This window comes from Homarus americanus, unplaced genomic scaffold (genome assembly GCF_018991925.1).
Source record: "Homarus americanus isolate GMGI-L3 unplaced genomic scaffold, GMGI_Hamer_2.0 scaffold45698, whole genome shotgun sequence".
In the NCBI taxonomy this organism is placed as follows: Eukaryota; Metazoa; Arthropoda; class Malacostraca; order Decapoda; family Nephropidae; genus Homarus; species Homarus americanus.
Genome location: NW_024735554.1, coordinates 13,251,958 through 13,270,342, shown reverse-complemented (window position 1 = coordinate 13,270,342; position 18,385 = coordinate 13,251,958). Strand labels below are relative to the sequence as shown.

The window sequence follows — 18,385 nt, the reverse complement described above, 5'->3', positions numbered from 1 at the left end:
CTACAGTCTCTACACAGCAGGATGGACACCCTTGAGCAGCTCTGCTCCTCCATGCCTGCTGCTGCTGCTGTTCCGGCCCCACGCACTGTGTCCTACCAACCCCGACGTCTACGTCCAGCCTTGGACACCGTCATCAGCTCCCAGCACAGTGCACCTACCCTCTGCTGGTACCATCAACGCTTCGGTGCTATCGCTAGATGTTGTGAGGCTCCCTGCAACTATTCGGTAAACGGCATCGACGGGGATTGGTAGACGCCACAGCCCCCGTCACTTCAGGCGTCTCACTGCTGCATATAACCGACCACATCACCAGCAGGAAATTCCTCGTTGACATGGGCACGGTCAGCATCATCCCTCCCTCACCGCAAGACACATCAAAGCAACCCTCATATGACCTGTTTACCGCCAACGGTACCCCCATCGCCTCCTACGGCACACACATCCTCGCCTTAGACCTTGGTCTTCCCTAGACTTTGCGCTGGTCCTTCGTGGTGGCAGACGTCTCTTAACCCATCCTTGGCTTCGACTTCCTCACCTTCCACAAGCTCGTCGTCGACCCAAGCAACCTCTGCCTCATCCATGAGCCTACAGCACACACGTTCTCCTTCCTGCTCGAGGAGTTCAAGGAACTTTTCTCACCCCGAGTCTCTCCACCACCACCTACGTCTGGAATCTTCCACCACATCGAAACTACAGGACCTCCAGTCTTCTCACGCCCTCGCTGCCTTCGCCCTGAGCTCCTGAAGGCAGCCAAGGTGGAATTCAACAGACTCCTGCAAGATGGCATCATTCGACCTTCAAAGAGTCCCTGGGCATCTCCTCTTCACATGGTTCCAAAGCCATCATCCAACAACTGGAGGATATGTGGTGACTACTGAGCCCTGAACCTCGTCACCAAACCTGACAGGTACCCTATCCCGCATGTCCAGGACTTCCACCACAAACTCCACGGCAAGACCATCTTCTAGAAGATCAACTTGGAGCATGTCTTTCATCAGATTCCAGTGGCACCTGCAGATATCCAGAAGACTGCCCTCACCGTTCGGTCTCTTCAAGTATGCCTACATGAGTTTTGGACTACGCATTGCAGCTCAGACCTTCCAGAGGTACATGGACCATATGCTTTGCAACCTCGACTTTGTCACTGTCTACATTGGCGACATTCTCGTCGCATCTCCGACGCCTGCCGAGCTTCACCACCATCTACAGCTCCTTCTCCAACGCCTGCAGAACAACAACATGAAAGTTCATCCCGCCAAGTGCATCTTTGGAGCCTCCTCCATCGACTTCCTCGGTCACAGAGTCTCGTCGAGCGGCATCCAACCCCTACCACAGAAAGTAACTGCCATCAAGGAGTTCCCCAAACCTGAAACAGCGAAGAAGCTCCGAGAATTCCTGGGTTTAGTCAACTACTACCACCGCTTCATTGCCCAGGCTGCTAAGATCCTCACTACTCTCCACGATCTTCTCAAGGGACTCCCCAAGACATCTCACAAGCCTCTCATATGGACTCAAGAGGCTTTTACAGCATTCACAACTATCAAGCAGCACATTCACACTCCTTACCCTGCCCCCAACGCCCGGACCACTCTCACAACAAACGCTTCTTCTACTGCCGTGGGCGCCGTCTTACAATAGGAGATCAATGGAAAACTCATACCCATTGCCTTCTTCTCACAGCGGCTTCAACCATCTCAACTCAAGTACAGTGCCTTCGATCGAGAGTTCCTGGCCATATATCTTGCTGTCAAGCATTTCCAGCGCTTCCTCGAGGCCCGTCAGTTCACCATCTTCACTGATCACAAGCCCCTCGTCCACGCCTTCGCTTCAGCCACCCAGACACATACACTTTGTGTTCTTCGCCACTTGGCCTACATTTCCGAGTTCACCAGCAACATCCAACCCATCAAGGGCAGCCACAACGAGATCATCGACAACCCTCTCGTATATCCAGCATTTTTCCATCATCTCCACCCATGGATTACAGACAGCTCGCCGTAGCTCAAGAGAACGACGAAGACCTTACAGCATACAAGACATCTCCCTTCAAGAACTCCCTGTTCCCGGCACAAACATCAAGTTGTGGTGTGACATGTCCTTTGGGCAGCCAAGACCGTTTGTGCCTCACATCCACAACCGCGCCATTTTCGACCGCATCCATGGTCTCAGCCACCCAGGTGCACGGGCCTCCCAGCACCTTCTCATGCAACGTGTCGTCTGGCCTGGTATCAAGGCTGATACTCGGAAATGGGCTGCCCAGTGCCTGGCCTGCCAGTCCTCTAAGATACATCAACACAAACGGGCTCCCTTAGAAACCTTCCCTGTGCTCAAAGGATGCTTCCAGGTAGTGCACCTCGACATCATGGGACCTCTTCCATCATCCTGCGAACACACCTACATCTTCACCAGAGTCAGCCATCCGCGCCTTCCTGTCTGGTCCTCCCACGACTGTCATCACTGACCAAGGAGTCCAGTTTGAGTCACAACTCTGGCATAGTCTCCTGCAGTTCCTCGGCACTTCCAGACACCGTACTACTTCTTACCACCCTCAATGGCATGGTAGAGCGGTTTCATCGTCAGCTGAAGGACGCCATCAAGGCACAGCACGACCCCTACAGCTGGACGGATACTCTACCCTTAGTGCTCCTTGGCATCTGCGCATCACACAAAGAAGACATGGACTGCAGCCCAACAGATCTCACCCTACGCGAGCCCCTTCGCCTACCCGGGGACTTCTCACTTACTCCTGACCTTGACCACTTCACTCCTGCTGCCCGTCACGACCTACTGCAAACATTACGACAAGCAATTTCTGCATTCAAAGTTACTGCCCCACGCCAGCCTTCCCATCACCCTGAACACATCCCTTCTACACTACTCAACGCCGGGTATATCTTCGTCAGGTACGATGCTCGCCGCAACTCACTTCAACTCCCCTACGACGGACCCTTCCCGGTTTTTGCACGGTCAGCGAAGTTCCTGATGATCATTCGCAGTGGCAGACACGACACCGTCAGCATTGATCGAGTGAAGCCGGCCACCTTACCCGATGTGCCCCCAACCTAGCATTACCCCTAACAAACCACACCTGCACCAGTCTGCCCACAGTTGCCACTTGCAGCACCACCTTGTCCACAACATTTCTGGGTACCCTCTTTTTATCCTCAGGAATCTACTGCTCCTGATATGGACCCTGCTCCTGACATGGACCCTGCCCCTGATGAGGATCCTGCATCCAGCCCTATGAACATAGACACCCCACCCAGCGCCCCTGAGGACTTTGCACCTGCCGCAAGAGAAGCACCACATTCCTCGCCTGTTCAACCTTCTCTTATCTACAACCCTCCTTCTCCCTTTGCTTCTCCCACAGATTTCATGTCACTAGACGGAGTCGTCACCTGTAGCGGCCGAGTGGTTCACACCCCCACCCGTTATGTCTCACATGTGGAATACAACCCTGCTGACAACAAGTTTCCTGCAGCGCTCAGATGGGAGGGGGAGTATTGTAGTGGATATTCTCCCCTACAACTGCAAACCGCCGTTTTGTCACTGACCCGCAGACCAAGCCCAAGCCTAGTTTTCGGACTGCGCGGTGATTGGCCAGCAGCGCCGCTCACTTCTGGCAGACTTGTATAAATACCCCCAGCCTCACCATGAAAGGGATTCTACGCAATGCACCTCAAACAGACAAGACCTCCTCTCAACAAGCTCCTCACCACACAGAACTCCCTAGCACTGCATTGTACATATAATATATTTATAGAAAATGCTAAAGTGTGTTTCCCTTCTCACCTCCATCATCAATGCGAGATTTCCTACATAGTCTATGCTACAGTATAATGCTGAAGGGATACAACTTTGCTCATTTATACTTATATTTATCACAATCTCCCGAAAAATACTTTAGGTTTTGTGTTTATTCAAGACATCTTCAGGTCATCAGACCCACTAATCCCCCACTCAAGAAAGGGTGACCTGACATTCCATCAGGTCAGTAATAGGAGACCACTAATCCCCCACCTTACCTCCACCTGACATTGAGTCAGGTCAGGTCCCCCCAAAATACTTTAGTTTTTGTCATTATTCAAGACATTTTCAGAGAATTCTCTCGATTTTCAACCCCGGAAAATTTGTTCCCAAAGGCAGAAATTTGTGGATAATTCCGGCTTTGGAAATGAGTTTCCGAGCAAATTTCAATTCCGGCTATCGGAGAATTCCGGGTTTGAGGGATTCTGGCTAATGGAGATATTCCTGTACATTACTACATCCTTAAGTGCATATTGTTTGGGATAAGGGAAAAGTGCTACTGCAAAATGTATGAAATAGATATGAATGTATTCTGATAGGCCATGCCAAGATTTCTGAGACTATAGGATAGCAGGATAGTTCACTTAACATTCAACTTTTTATCCTCTGAGATGAAGGTGTCGCCGTTATAAGGAACAGGAAATTGAATGAATACCATGCAAGGAACCAATTTACATCTTTTCCATTTGAGTCGTTTCAATATACAATTGTGGAAAATAAATTATCATGAGTCATGCCTGTCATGTAAAATGTAATTGTTGTGATAAGAACAGAAAAAATTCAAGCCATAAGTCAACAACAACCTTATGTGACAGCGTCACCAGCTGAGCTTTTGAAGCAACTAGTCGGAGAACATCAAAAATTTTCTATGATTATTATTGCATTAGTCTTTCTAAAGACCTTTAACTATGAGTGAAAAGTATCTTGGACTACTATACAACCACCAAGGTGTTTGTAATATCAGCTTTATTTTGGACAGTACCTATGTATCCGTGTTCAATAAATTATCTATTTATGCATTTCATTGGTGTTTTGTGTTGATATGTTTAATCTTTCTCTTTCATATTTAGTTAAGTGGAGTTTAAGTTGGGTTAATGTGGCTGAGAACACACTCCCAAAATATAATACAGGTTGACAATCCCTTATCCGAAATACTTGGGGCAAGGGGCATTTCGGATTTCGGAATTTTTTGGTTTTCAGAATGGTTAGCTTTTTTTTTTTTTTTTTATGTGTGTATTAGCTCACCCGGGCATAGATCACTGACCCACATCTGGACCTGGGGAGCGAAAATATAATAAAAATTATAATACAGTGACCCCTCCATTAACGAACTCAATCCGTTCCAGAAGGTCGTTCGTTAACCGAAAAGTTCGTTAACCGAAACCATTGTTTCAATGGGTTTTTGGGTAATTGGTTCCAACTCACCGAAAATTTCCTAAATTCAACAAAAATGGTATAAAAGTTCACTTACTTTGAGGTGTGTATGTAGAAGGCTCCTGGATGATGATGATGGGATTTAGAATGGGGGTGGAGGAGAAGGAAGAAGAGAAGGCATTGGGTGGAAGAGAAGTCACCCCATGGCGCCATTTCACCCATAAAATTTTAGCTCTCTGGTGTAATTCAAGATTATTTTCTTTAAATCAACACTGCACTGCATTATATATTGTCAATATGTAAAATATATTTCAAAATGACCAATAATTTGCTTGGAAACACAGAAAAAAAGCATTTAGTTGAAGAGAGTCTCAAGCAAGATGTTACCTCCAGTGAAAACAGAGAGAGACTAACTCCTGTTTGCTGTGTTAAGAGGCTGGATGCCGCGCATTAAACTAGTCACTTTACCTTCAATTATGTTCAATAATTGTTAAAATGACTAAAAAATTTAATATTAAACTTTTAAAATTATTGAATAGTATAAACTTCTTGATATTTACTAAAATAGTAAGGAATTTAAGCCCTAGAACCAATTAATGTATTGGCGGACTGATACAGTAAAAGTCCAAAAATCCGGATGCCAAAAATCCGGACTACCCGAGAATCCGGACTTTTGGAAAACTAATTATTTTTTTTTTCTTTTTTTTTTTTAGCGGGCTTTTGTGTGTATGTGCGCATGCGTGAGCGCCACAGCTGCACAGCGACAACAAGCGACCACGTGGTCTCCACTTTAAAACGAGCAATCAAACTGTGACAACATAGCGTATATACTCATCTATAAACCCCCCCTCGTTTATCTGTCGACCCTGATTTTTTGACCAAGAAATCATTAATTTATGATATTCCTCGTTTATAGTTCGACCCACGTTTTTGAGGGTAAGCGAACAACAAAACCTTCAGTAAAAACGCTCTACTTCCTATAAACTGAAACACGAGTGCCGAAGGCAAATTGTTTACCATTTATTATTACAACACTTTACACTGAAACGCAGGTAGTTTCAACAAAAATATTGTACATTTCCATTCAAGTATTTATTCAAGTCAATTAGGAGGGAATATTATTGTAATACAACAGTTTTTTAACTAAACCATTCGAAAAGTGATTACGGTAACATCTTTTGAACGAAAGAAAGAGAAAGTCATTGTTTTCGTCACGATTTTATCCCACTTTCCACTTTAATACGTATGTCATTTCAGCAAAAATATTACATTTCCGTGAATGTATTATATCAAGCAGAGTATGAATAGAATATCATTGTAATATAACAGAATTTTAACCGAAAACTATTAAAAAAACGAGTAACATCTCAAGAACATCGGAAGCTTAGGTAAAGTCTTTTGTTTTCGACATGTATTTTATCCTATTTTACATTGAAATACATCACGTTTCAGCAAAACTACTATTTATTTCCGAGAATATATTCATTCAGGCGCAGTTTAGGTAAAATATACGTGTGATGTAATAGTTTTTTAACTGAAAACGATTCGAAAAACACGTACCCTCTAGCCCTGTTCAAGGAGAGGACTGGGAGAAGCTGTTTGGTGCTGCAGACGATGACAAAGAAAATGATTTTGATGGATTTTAATGAAAATATTCAGAAATATGGTATCGTAGTATTTATTCAAGTCAATTAGGATAGAATATTATTGTAATACAGTACAACAGTTTTTTAACTAAACCATTCGAAAAGCGATTACGGTAACATCTTTTGAACGAAAGAAAGCGAAAGTCATTGTTTTCGTCACGATTTGATCCCACTTTCCACTATAATACGTACGTCATTATAGCAAAAATATTACATTTCCGTGAATGCATTATATCAAGCACAGTATGAATAGAACAATATTTTAAGTCCTACTCTTTCCATTTACAGATTACTGTACAAGCCCATAATAATGGCTCCTAAAGTAGATAAACTTCGTTGTGTGAAGAGAAAGAACAACACGTTGAAATTGAGTGACAAACTTGAAATAATTAAGAAACTGGTACGTGGTGTGAGCAATACTGTTCTAATGGAAAATACAACATTGGAAAGTTTACAATTTATGATATCAAAAAGGCAATGAATAAAATTCTAGAATTCACAGCTTTTTCATTAAAACTGCTCGTTTTGATAAATGAAGCATGCTATATTTGCTAATGAATAAACTATCAAAATGTACCTGTTCATCTCTTCTTTATTCCTCCTTAAATTTTAATTTTAAAAGTACTGCCTGAGAATCCGGAAAATCCGAAAATCCGGACCGACCCAATCCCCAAGCAGTCCGGATTTTTGGACTTTTACTGTACTAAAGCTGGTTGCCCGATCAGTGCAAGCGAAAACATGTTGAGGTCGGTTCGTAAGAACTTCGTTAACCGAATTTTTTTTTGTTAACCGAATTGAAGATCCTTATGGAAGGCAGTTCGTTAATCGAAATTACGTTAACCGAGGTGTTCGTTAAACGAGGGGTCACTGTAATAATAATTCATAGGTCTAGGTCGTGTTTTTCACTTTTGATCTTTTTTTCATTCTTGTATTTCTTTATTATTATTATATTTTATTATTTTACAGTATTATTGTTATTATTAATATTATTATTATTATTGTTATCATTATTATTTTATTTTGGTGTATTTTTATTAAAAATTATATTTACTATGAATAATTATTATTATTATAATTATTATTACTATTACATTCCCCCCCCCCCAGGCCCTGATGTGGGTCAGTGATCTATGCCCGGGTGGGCTATAAAAAAAAAAAACTTTCAGTTTTCAGAGCTTTTCGGTTTTCGGAATTTCGGATAAAGGGTTGTTAACCTGTACTATGTCTATGGGGAAACATTGCCTTATTTACATCAGCCCTATTTTGTTGGCATTGTCTAAGAACACATGTCCAATGGATATTTGTGATTTCCTGTAAGTTTAACATTCTATTTGTCTCATAAATAATGACACTATCAAGTATAATATAAAATAATGTTTTATGAAATATTCACAAAGGTTTTTATCATCACCTGAGTGATGCAAGTCCCAGAAAACAAGTGAAATTTGTAGTGTTCCTGGAATTTTTATCATTCAGATTTTTTTTATTATTAATTTCTTGCTAAGCCAAAATCATGAATTTTGGGGAGTTGGAATTAAAATTTCTAGGATTTTATATAGCTCAGTTGCACAAATGAAAGTTTTCTTGGTCCCTTGGAGTCTACAAGATTTTTATGACTGTACACCAGTTGCAATGTCCACTGCATCACTCATAAAGCAAGATAACACAAAAACTCATAAAAATATACTTTAAGTGCAGGCCCAGTTCCAAACTCTGAAAAACTAGTCAAGTAAATCCTGGTTCCCATTTTGGATGACAACAAACTAGTCATCCATGATTTGGAAGCTTGTTCATCCCCATGTATCTTACTTGCCATTCATACAATATAAGCAATAGGTTAAGTATTCCTTCCAAGAAAAACCAACAAATTAAGACGAACAAACCCAGCTAAGTCAATATTTTACTGATCTTCCACATCACTTATCAGCTTACTACCTAATGGATGTTACATCCTTTCAGTCAGTATCCCTTAATTCTTTACAGTACTGTACTTACCTTTCTATTCATATAATAATAAGTGTACAGGAATGAAAATTAAACATCACAATATGACAATCTTTAAATACCAATGTAATCCTTACCTGAATAGTGCATATAGTTTGGCCCATACCATCACTTGCTGTGAAACTGGCAAATGTGACTTCATCATCAAATGTTGGTGGATTATCATTCACATCTAACACAATTATTGTGACCTGTGATAGAAGAGGCAACTGTTACAAAGTTATGTAGTTTGCAGATACAATTCTGTTATAATAGTTACATACTTAGATGAATATTACATTCATATTTATATTCTGGCCTCTAATGTCAGGTGTCCAGGGTCTAGAACAATAGTTTAGTGGTTACATTACATTAGCTACCTAGTGAAGGATAATAGATCATATAAAAAATAGAGTCCAATGTTTTCTAATTTATCTTGAATACATTTGTATTTCTATCTTGTCTTTAGATACTGTGGAGAATACTTAATATGTTGTACTGTATTTGATTAAATCAATTAAAAATATAACATGTAAAAAATTTTATTACAATTTTACCCCGCTTAACGCGCTTTCACTTAACACGTTTTCGCATATACGCGGTGCCTTGCCAAAGCTGAACTTTCACTTAACGCGGCATTTTTCATCATATACGCGGTGAGTGTCCGGCTCGAGAGCTATTTTTAGATTCGCACCACCCCCCACCCGCCACACTGCCTGACTGCCTGTTTTAGCTCATAAAATTCATACAAATTACCCAGCCAGAATATAATTTACATTGCTGGAATTCTTATAATTTGGTGATCATTTTGAATATAAACAACATATATTTTGCATTAAACATACAATTTTTAGATAAAAATATTTCTCTAGGTAACTATGTTATCTTTTGTCCAAAATATATGACATTTATATTCAAAATATTCCTGGTCTTACAAGGAATCCAGCAATGTCAATTATATTATCCTAACTTTAGTTTGAGGTATTATTTATTAAAATTTAGTGGTTATCCCACACATCTCCTTGGGACGGTTGGTGGGGGGTGGGGGGGAGGGAGGGACCGACCGACCGACCATCTGTTACCCTGTGAAGAATTATTTTTTTTTTTATTAACTGAAGATATTTGTTTTAGCTCATAAAATTCATACAAATTACCCGGTCAGAATATAATTTACATTGCTGGAATTCTTATAATTTGGTGATCATTTTGAATATAAACAACATATATTTTGCATTAAACATACAATTTTTAGATAAAAATTGTTCTCTAGGTAACTATGTTATCTTTTGTCCAAAATATATGACATTTATATTCAAAATATTCCTGGTCTTACAAGGAATCCAGCAATGTCAATTATATTATCCTAACTTTAATCTGAGGTATTATTTAATACTAAATGTTATAAACTCTGGAAGGGAGGATTGGTGGGGGGTGGGGGGAGGGTTGGGACTGACCACGCGGTTGGAAGAGGGGGGGAAGGCAAGGTGGGGTACTTTGATTGACAGATAGTGTCGAAGAATATTTTTTTTTTTTTATTAACTGAAGATATTTGTTTTAGCTCATAAAATTCATACAAATTATCCGGCCAGAATATAATTTACATTGCTGGAATTCTTACAATTTGCTGATCATTTTGAATATAAACATCATAGATTTTGCATTAGACATACAAATTTTTGATGTAAAGTTTATTCTGAGTAAATATGTTATCTTTTGTGAAAAATATATGACATTTATATTCAAAATATTCCTGGTCTTACAAGGAATCCAGCAATGTCAATTATATTATCCTAACTTTAGTTTGAGGAATTATTTATTACTATACCTGGTTTTCCCCCAAAAATTTCTCAGAGGGAAGAGCCAGTGAGTGTAGTGTGAGAAGAGGGGGAGGGAGTTGAGTCCATTATTTGAATGGACATTAACTTGGCGACTGTATTTCTCTATTTCTCTTAAGTATTAATTGTGTGCATGTACCATCATAAAATTAAGATGTTATTTTTACTACAACATAGTTATTTGTCGTTAAAAAGTGGAGTTTGGGGGTCGGGCTGGGTTCTATTGGAATTAATCCCATATGTTCTGTTATTCACTTAACGCGGTTTTCACTTAATGCGGGACCCTCTGGGTTCAATTGACCGCGTTAAGTGGGGTACAACTGTAGTTAATAATTTCCTTTTACTTTGTGCTGGACTAAGAGAGCTACAAAGCCAGCGTACCCCTACAATGTCCTGAAGCTAGGTTTGTTTAGCACACCATGGAATTTACAAATCAACCCAGGTCATGTAGACTTTGCATCACATGTCACAGACAGGTTGAGGTAGGTAAAGTTATTTGTTCCTTTTATGGTCTGGAATTTTGAATGCAAGTTGGGTTTTAATAAGTCAATATTGATATGGTAATACTACTGGTACAGGTTCACTCTGGATATCAATAAAATATTTCATCCTCAATGAGGATTAAAATCAAAGACCAATTGACTACCACTGGAAAATGTTAGGATAATTCAGTGAGGGTTCAGTGTGTATGAGGAGAGAGGTAGGAGAAGACAAACACCTCCCCAATCAAATTAGAGGCAGAATATGAAAACCTTCACATAAATAGACCCTTACATGAAGAGTGTTGTTTTCTTTTGAGGTCCCATCTACAGGCGTCTTGTGATTATATACATTGATGGTTAGAGAGTACTGGCTTGTGACTTCGCGGTCAAGGCCTTTAGGTTTGTCCTTCAATTTTAGTTCTGTCTCTGTGTTTGATGTAAGTTCAAAGTCATTGATGTCGCCTCCTGCAATAATTTAATTATTAATAGATCAATTAGCAAATATATAAATATTAATGAAAATTTAATGACGGAGATTATTTTTTCACTCTTTAAAACCTCCTCCAGATATAATACAGGATGGATTACTGTATAACATTCTACCTTCATCAGTCTTATTCATTCATTCTTACTGTTGTCATGGTATTGTCTTCCCTAAAGGCCCTAAATAGAAATTTAGTTTACCCCTGTTGCTGCACTCAAGCCAGCTTCACCCTTTAGCAGCAGATCCTTCCCCAAATATTCTTTTGACACCAGGATCACCGCTTATTCACATACACTAATGCTTCCTGGATGTCCTTCTCCTCACTTCTATTGCATCATTTCCCTCCATCTACTGCACTTCTTTATTCTCCCCTCCCCCCATCTCTCCCTCCTACCATTCAGTCCAGATTCTCTCAATTTGTTCATAACACTTCAGCAGATGCTGATCCACTCTGTCTCTTATTTTACTTTCGATCTATCTCTTTACATTCTAGGTTGATTTTTTAATTTCTTTCTTTCTCAGTACATTTCTCAGTCCACCAATAACTTTCTTTCCTTCCACTACTGTTTGGTTAAATTCATTTCTTGTCATTCCATTTGTTGATGTATCCACTCCATTCTATGTTCATTTGGGCTAACTTTAATTTCCCTGAAGCTCCCTTCTTTACACATCCTCATCATTATAGTTTTGTTCGCTTTTTCTATTAATTTTCCTCTAACATATAATCTTCCCAACTCTTTCAATACAGTATTATCATTTGTAATTTTTCTTCAGAACTGCCCATCAGAGCAGTATAATCTGCAAACAACCACCAATCCACATCCCAGGATGGCCACCAGACAGGTGCCTGAATTATGGCATCTCAGTTACCCCAAGAGAATAAAACACCTGCAATTCCTTAGCTTATACTGTACAGTAAAATATCCGTTAGCTGGAATCCCTCAAACCTGGAAATCTCCAATAGCCAGAATTGAAATATGCTCAGAAAATAACTCCCAAGGCTGGAATTTTCCAAAAAAAAAAAATTCTGAAAATGTCTTGAATAAAGATGAAAGTTAAAGTACAGGTATATCTATTTATTATTATTTTTTTTTTTTGTGGGGTGGGGGGACCTGACCTGACCTGATTCAATGCAAAGTGGAGATAGGGTGGGGGATTAGTGGTCTCATATTACAGACCTTCTGATGGAATGTCAGGTCACCCTTTCTTGGGTGGGGGATTAGTGGGCCTTATGATCTGAAGATGTCTTGAATAAACACGAAACAAAGTATTTTTAGGGAGATTGTGATAAGTATAAGTATAAATGAGCAAGGTTGTATCCCTTCAACATTACATTACATAACATTTTAAAATATGGAGTGAGAAAGCAGAAAGGTGTGGGTGATTAGAGAGATGGAGTGGAAAGGAGTAGTAAAGTGCACCAGTGTTGCCAAGCGATAAGCTCCTCAACAGCTGATTTTTAATTCGCCTCCATGCAATCACACATCAAGACCCTCACTGGATGCTTGTTGTCTTAATTCCTCTCTCTCTCTCTCTCTCTGTGTGTGTGTGTGTGTGTGTGTGTGTGTGTGTGTGTGTGTGTGTGTGTGTGTGTGTGTGTGTGTGTGTGTGTGTGTGTGTGTGTGTGTGTGTGTGTGTGTGTGTGTGTGTGTGTGTGTGTGTGTGTGTGTGTGTGTGTGTGTGTGTGTGTGTGTGTGTGTGTGTGTGTGTGTGTGTGTGTGTGTGTGTGTGTGTGTGTGTGTGTGTGTGTGTGTGTGTGTGTGTGTGTGTGTGTGTGTGTGTGTGTGTGTGTGTGTGTGTGTGTGTGTGTGTGTGTGTGTGTGTGTGTGTGTGTGTGTGTGTGTGTGTGTGTGTGTGTGTGTGTGTGTGTGTGTGTGTGTGTGTGTGTGTGTGTGTGTGTGTGTGTGTGTGTGTGTGTGTGTGTGTGTGTGTGTGTGTGTGTGTGTGTGTGTGTGTGTGTGTGTGTGTGTGTGTGTGTGTGTGTGTGTGTGTGTGTGTGTGTGTGTGTGTGTGTGTGTGTGTGTGTGTGTGTGTGTGTGTGTGTGTGTGTGTGTGTGTGTGTGTGTGTGTGTGTGTGTGTGTGTGTGTGTGTGTGTGTGTGTGTGTGTGTGTGTGTGTGTGTGTGTGTGTGTGTGTGTGTGTGTGTGTGTGTGTGTGTGTGTGTGTGTGTGTGTGTGTGTGTGTGTGTGTGTGTGTGTGTGTGTGTGTGTGTGTGTGTGTGTGTGTGTGTGTGTGTGTGTGTGTGTGTGTGTGTGTGTGTGTGTGTGTGTGTGTGTGTGTGTGTGTGTGTGTGTGTGTGTGTGTGTGTGTGTGTGTGTGTGTGTGTGTGTGTGTGTGTGTGTGTGTGTGTGTGTGTGTGTGTGTGTGTGTGTGTGTGTGTGTGTGTGTGTGTGTGTGTGTGTGTGTGTGTGTGTGTGTGTGTGTGTGTGTGTGTGTGTGTGTGTGTGTGTGTGTGTGTGTGTGTGTGTGTGTGTGTGTGTGTGTGTGTGTGTGTGTGTGTGTGTGTGTGTGTGTGTGTGTGTGTGTGTGTGTGTGTGTGTGTGTGTGTGTGTGTGTGTGTGTGTGTGTGTGTGTGTGTGTGTGTGTGTGTGTGTGTGTGTGTGTGTGTGTGTGTGTGTGTGTGTGTGTGTGTGTGTGTGTGTGTGTGTGTGTGTGTGTGTGTGTGTGTGTGTGTGTGTGTGTGTGTGTGTGTGTGTGTGTGTGTGTGTGTGTGTGTGTGTGTGTGTGTGTGTGTGTGTGTGTGTGTGTGTGTGTGTGTGTGTGTGTGTGTGTGTGTGTGTGTGTGTGTGTGTGTGTGTGTGTGTGTGTGTGTGTGTGTGTGTGTGTGTGTGTGTGTGTGTGTGTGTGTGTGTGTGTGTGTGTGTTTTTTTGAGCTTGCCAAGCACATTGTAGAATTTGAAGAAGTTGTTGAGTTTGTTCAGGAATCAGGTGGTGAGGTGACATGCCAAGACACTTACACAGCACACACATTAACAGCACTACTAAATCATTGTCTTATAACATTTTACATTATAATTTCTATTTTAAAATTAATTGATACATGATGGCTCGACTGAGCTACTCTTGCACTTAGATAACTGACCAATGAATAAACCAGGGCATATGGAGACACATTATACATTAGGGGTGTCACAAAGCTTCGAAACTGCAATCACAACTTCTGAGCAAGCACATAAATTATCACAACCTGTACTCAAATGTACTAAGCTAATTATTAAAATTATTATGTCTGGTGCAACAAAGGGATGTTTATACAATAAGTTCTTGCTTAACGTCGGCCCACTTAACGTTGTTTCGGTAATACGTTGCTAAACTTGAGACCAAAAATTGTTTAACGTCCCGGTGACTCGGTACTAAGTCGTTTGAGTCACCACGGACTACTTTTTACAGCGCATTACTCTCTCCCTTAGGATAAATATTTCATTTACCTTTTTCACAATATGTATTTAGGATGGTGTGTGCATGTAAATGAGTAAAAATAAATGAAGAAAGTTACTAAATCTACCAAAAAATAAGTTGAAAAAACATGTACAGTACTATTATTCGCTGTCATGCAAGGATTCCAGCAATGCAATTTATAATCTGTTAACTTTAGTCTGTACCATTTTATAAGATAAAAACTTTAAGCCTAAACAACCTTAAGTCTTGCCGGAAGTTCGGAGAGGAAGGTGATATATTATGACAGGTAGATGATGTATTATGACAGGGGGGAGGTGATGTATTATGACAGCTGGCACCAGCCCACTGGCCAACCAAGGTTACCTAATGGTATTTATTTATCTGTCATGTAGAGGAGTTTTAAGTTTTTCTATTATAAATCTCAATCAATGTGACTTCATAGTAATGCATGAGGCATCACACAAGGAGCTTTGAATTTAGTACAGTAGAACATCGATTTAAAGCAATTCAATTTAAGATTATTGATTTAAAGCGACACCCACAATTAAGGACAAAGTATTAATTTAAAGCGAATCTTTCATATTTCATGAGTCAATCTGGCGCATCATAATTAAAATTTTGCGCCTAATATTTCTCTGGGCATGCTACACAGTCCTAAGGGCAAAGCTGTACTGTACATGTACTCAAAATAATGTACTAAATGATTACTAAAATTTTTGTCTAGTGCAAACTATAACATGTTTATATTCAAATTAATCACTATCTTATAAGAATTCCAGCAATGTAAATTATATTCTCCCCGGTCACTTCTGTGACATTTTATAAGCAAAAAACATAAACTCAAGCTAAAGGACATAAATAAACAAATAAATACTTCACTAGACCTTCAGCTCTAATTGTCCAACATGTCACTGTCACTTCCCTCCCTCCCTCCCACCATCCCCCCCAGTTAGGGTTTGGTGTTTTAGGCTTAAAGTTTTTTCTTATATAATATCACAGACTAAAGTTAGGAGAATATAATTTGTATTGCTGGAATCCTTGCAAGACAGTGAATAATTTGAATATGAACGTCATATATTTTGCACAAGATAAAATTTTTTGCTATTTGTACTAAAATTCTTAAATTAGAACTAAAATTTATATGTCTAATGCAATCTAGAGCATGTTTATAGTATTCAAATTAATCATGATCTTATAAGAATTCCAGCAATGTTAATTATATTCTCCCATGTCAGTTCAGTGACATTTTATAAGAGAAAAACTTAGTCACTCTTAAGGACAGATAAATGAATAAGCACTAGACCTTGGCATCAACTGTCAAACATATCACCTAACCCCCCTTTTCCCAGCTGTGTTGATTTATGAGTGTTTGTTTTAACATAATACTACAATAAACAATGTTTTGTTTATTCTAGGAGATGGGCTGAGGCGCATCTGGATAGACTCTCAGTCTTTTTCGTATTTTGTGTTTCTCTCAAGTACCAAACTAAATTATTCCATTGAAACAACACTTCGATTTAGTGTGAATTCGGTTTAAAGCGACTCCTCTTGGAACCTATCTCTTGTTATATCGACGTTCTACTGTACAGCTGCTCCCCGACTTACGATGGGGTTAGGGACTGACATCCAGGGTCATAAGTCGAAATGGTCATAAATCAAAATGCTTAAATAACACATAGAAAATCGAAAATGGGGGGGATCTCTTTTTCTTCTCAGCACCACAAAACACTCACTTTTAAGCTTGCCAGCCAGTTTAAAGTGAATTACAGATGAAAATTTTGTCTGTGTACAGACTTTGGGACTCGAAAATACGTAATTTGACCAAATTTTGGTACAACTGAGGCAGGTCGTAAGTGCGGGTGGACGTAAGTCGAGTAGGTCGTAAGTCGGGGAGTAGCTGTATATGCAATGTATTTCATGAGGCAAAGGGAGGCTCAGGAACATAACTCCTGTATTTTATCTATTTCTTATGGAGAAAATTGATCCGCTTAACATTGTTTCGTATAAAGTCGCGTTTTCAGGAACGTAACCCCAACGTTAAGCGAGAACTTACTGTACTCAAATTAATCACTATCTTTGAAGAATTCTAGCAATGCAAGTTATATTTTCCTAAGTCAAGTCAGTGGCATTTTATAAGCAAAGTAAATTACTCTCTCTGCCTTTCATAATCCTTGAGTATGTACTAATCTCCCCTCCTGGCTGTTGACACCCCACTTCCCTCCCTCCTCCCAGCCAGCAGTGGGGGAGCAGAGGGTAATGATTTATGGGATGATTTTTTTTTTTTTAGGCTTAAAATTTCTCTTATAAAATGTCAGAGACTTGACATAAGAGAATATGCCTTGCATTTGTGGAGTCTTTGCAAGATATCGATTAATTTGAATATAAACAACTCATAATTTGCACAAGAGATAACAATTTTAGTCTTTTAGCATAGTACATTTAGTTCAAAATAAGTACCCTGTAATGTACAGTAATATGCTGCTCAAAATTGGGACTTTATCACAGGGAAAACTGGTCAGGATATTATGATATCGAATGTTAGAGTATTTCAAATAAATTCTTCTACCAGTAACCTTCACATACAGTAAAATACTTATTTTTATCTTCTAATTCAGCTTGTCATTTAAGGGTATCATATTGGAAACATGTCATAGAGGATCATTATGGTATCAAATTCATTTCTTTAACACAAATACAGTAAAGATCATAGCATGCACTGTGAGCTAGGGAGGAAGAGGGAGAAGGGTCCATGGGGGTTAAAAGTGACCAGGCCACCCCTCTCCCCCAAAGGGTCGCCTCACTGTTTGTCTACTGTACTGACTCATTCATGATACAATATTGTTTAATTGTTTTTCATTAATTAGTAAAGATATGATACTGTAATCATCTGTGCTTATTAATACCTGTACCCTTCATATACAATGCAGTACAGTGCTATGGATATACCTCATATGTAAAAAAGTCATTCAAGACATCTTCAGGTCATAAGACCCACTAATCCCCCACCCAACACTGGGTGACCTAAAGTTGCATCAGGTCAGGTTAGTAACATGACCCAATAATCTCCCACCCAACCTTCATCACAAGTGTTAAGACATGATTAGTTATGTATTACAGTCAGCTGAGTGAAGTGTCTGCCTATTCTAGGTTAAAGATGATAGGATCTGCTGGGGTACAATACAGTGGTCCCTCGGTTAATGAACACAATTCGTTCCTGAAGGTCGTTCGCTAACCGCCAAAGGCAAGTATGAACTTTTCATACTTCCCTGTTGGGCGCTGTAAACGCTTCTGCGCTTCACCTTGCACAGGATGTAAGGGGGTGCCCAATAAACTAGCCCCCTCGGGGGCAAATCTGAATCTGTTCGCTAACCGAAA

At 40.1% G+C, this 18,385-nt stretch overlaps 1 protein-coding gene across 2 annotated transcripts in view; it reads right to left on the bottom strand.

Moving 5' to 3' along the window:
* LOC121871536 (cadherin-23-like) overlaps positions 1–18,385 on the bottom strand; it is a gene marked incomplete at its 3' end in the record, with an annotated part of 255,663 nt that overhangs the window by 53,595 nt on the left and 183,683 nt on the right. For both annotated transcript variants that reach the window (XM_042373970.1, XM_042373971.1), the window contains 2 exon segments: positions 8,909–9,022; positions 11,420–11,592. In XM_042373970.1, coding sequence (XP_042229904.1) covers positions 8,909–9,022; positions 11,420–11,592 — 287 coding nt within the window.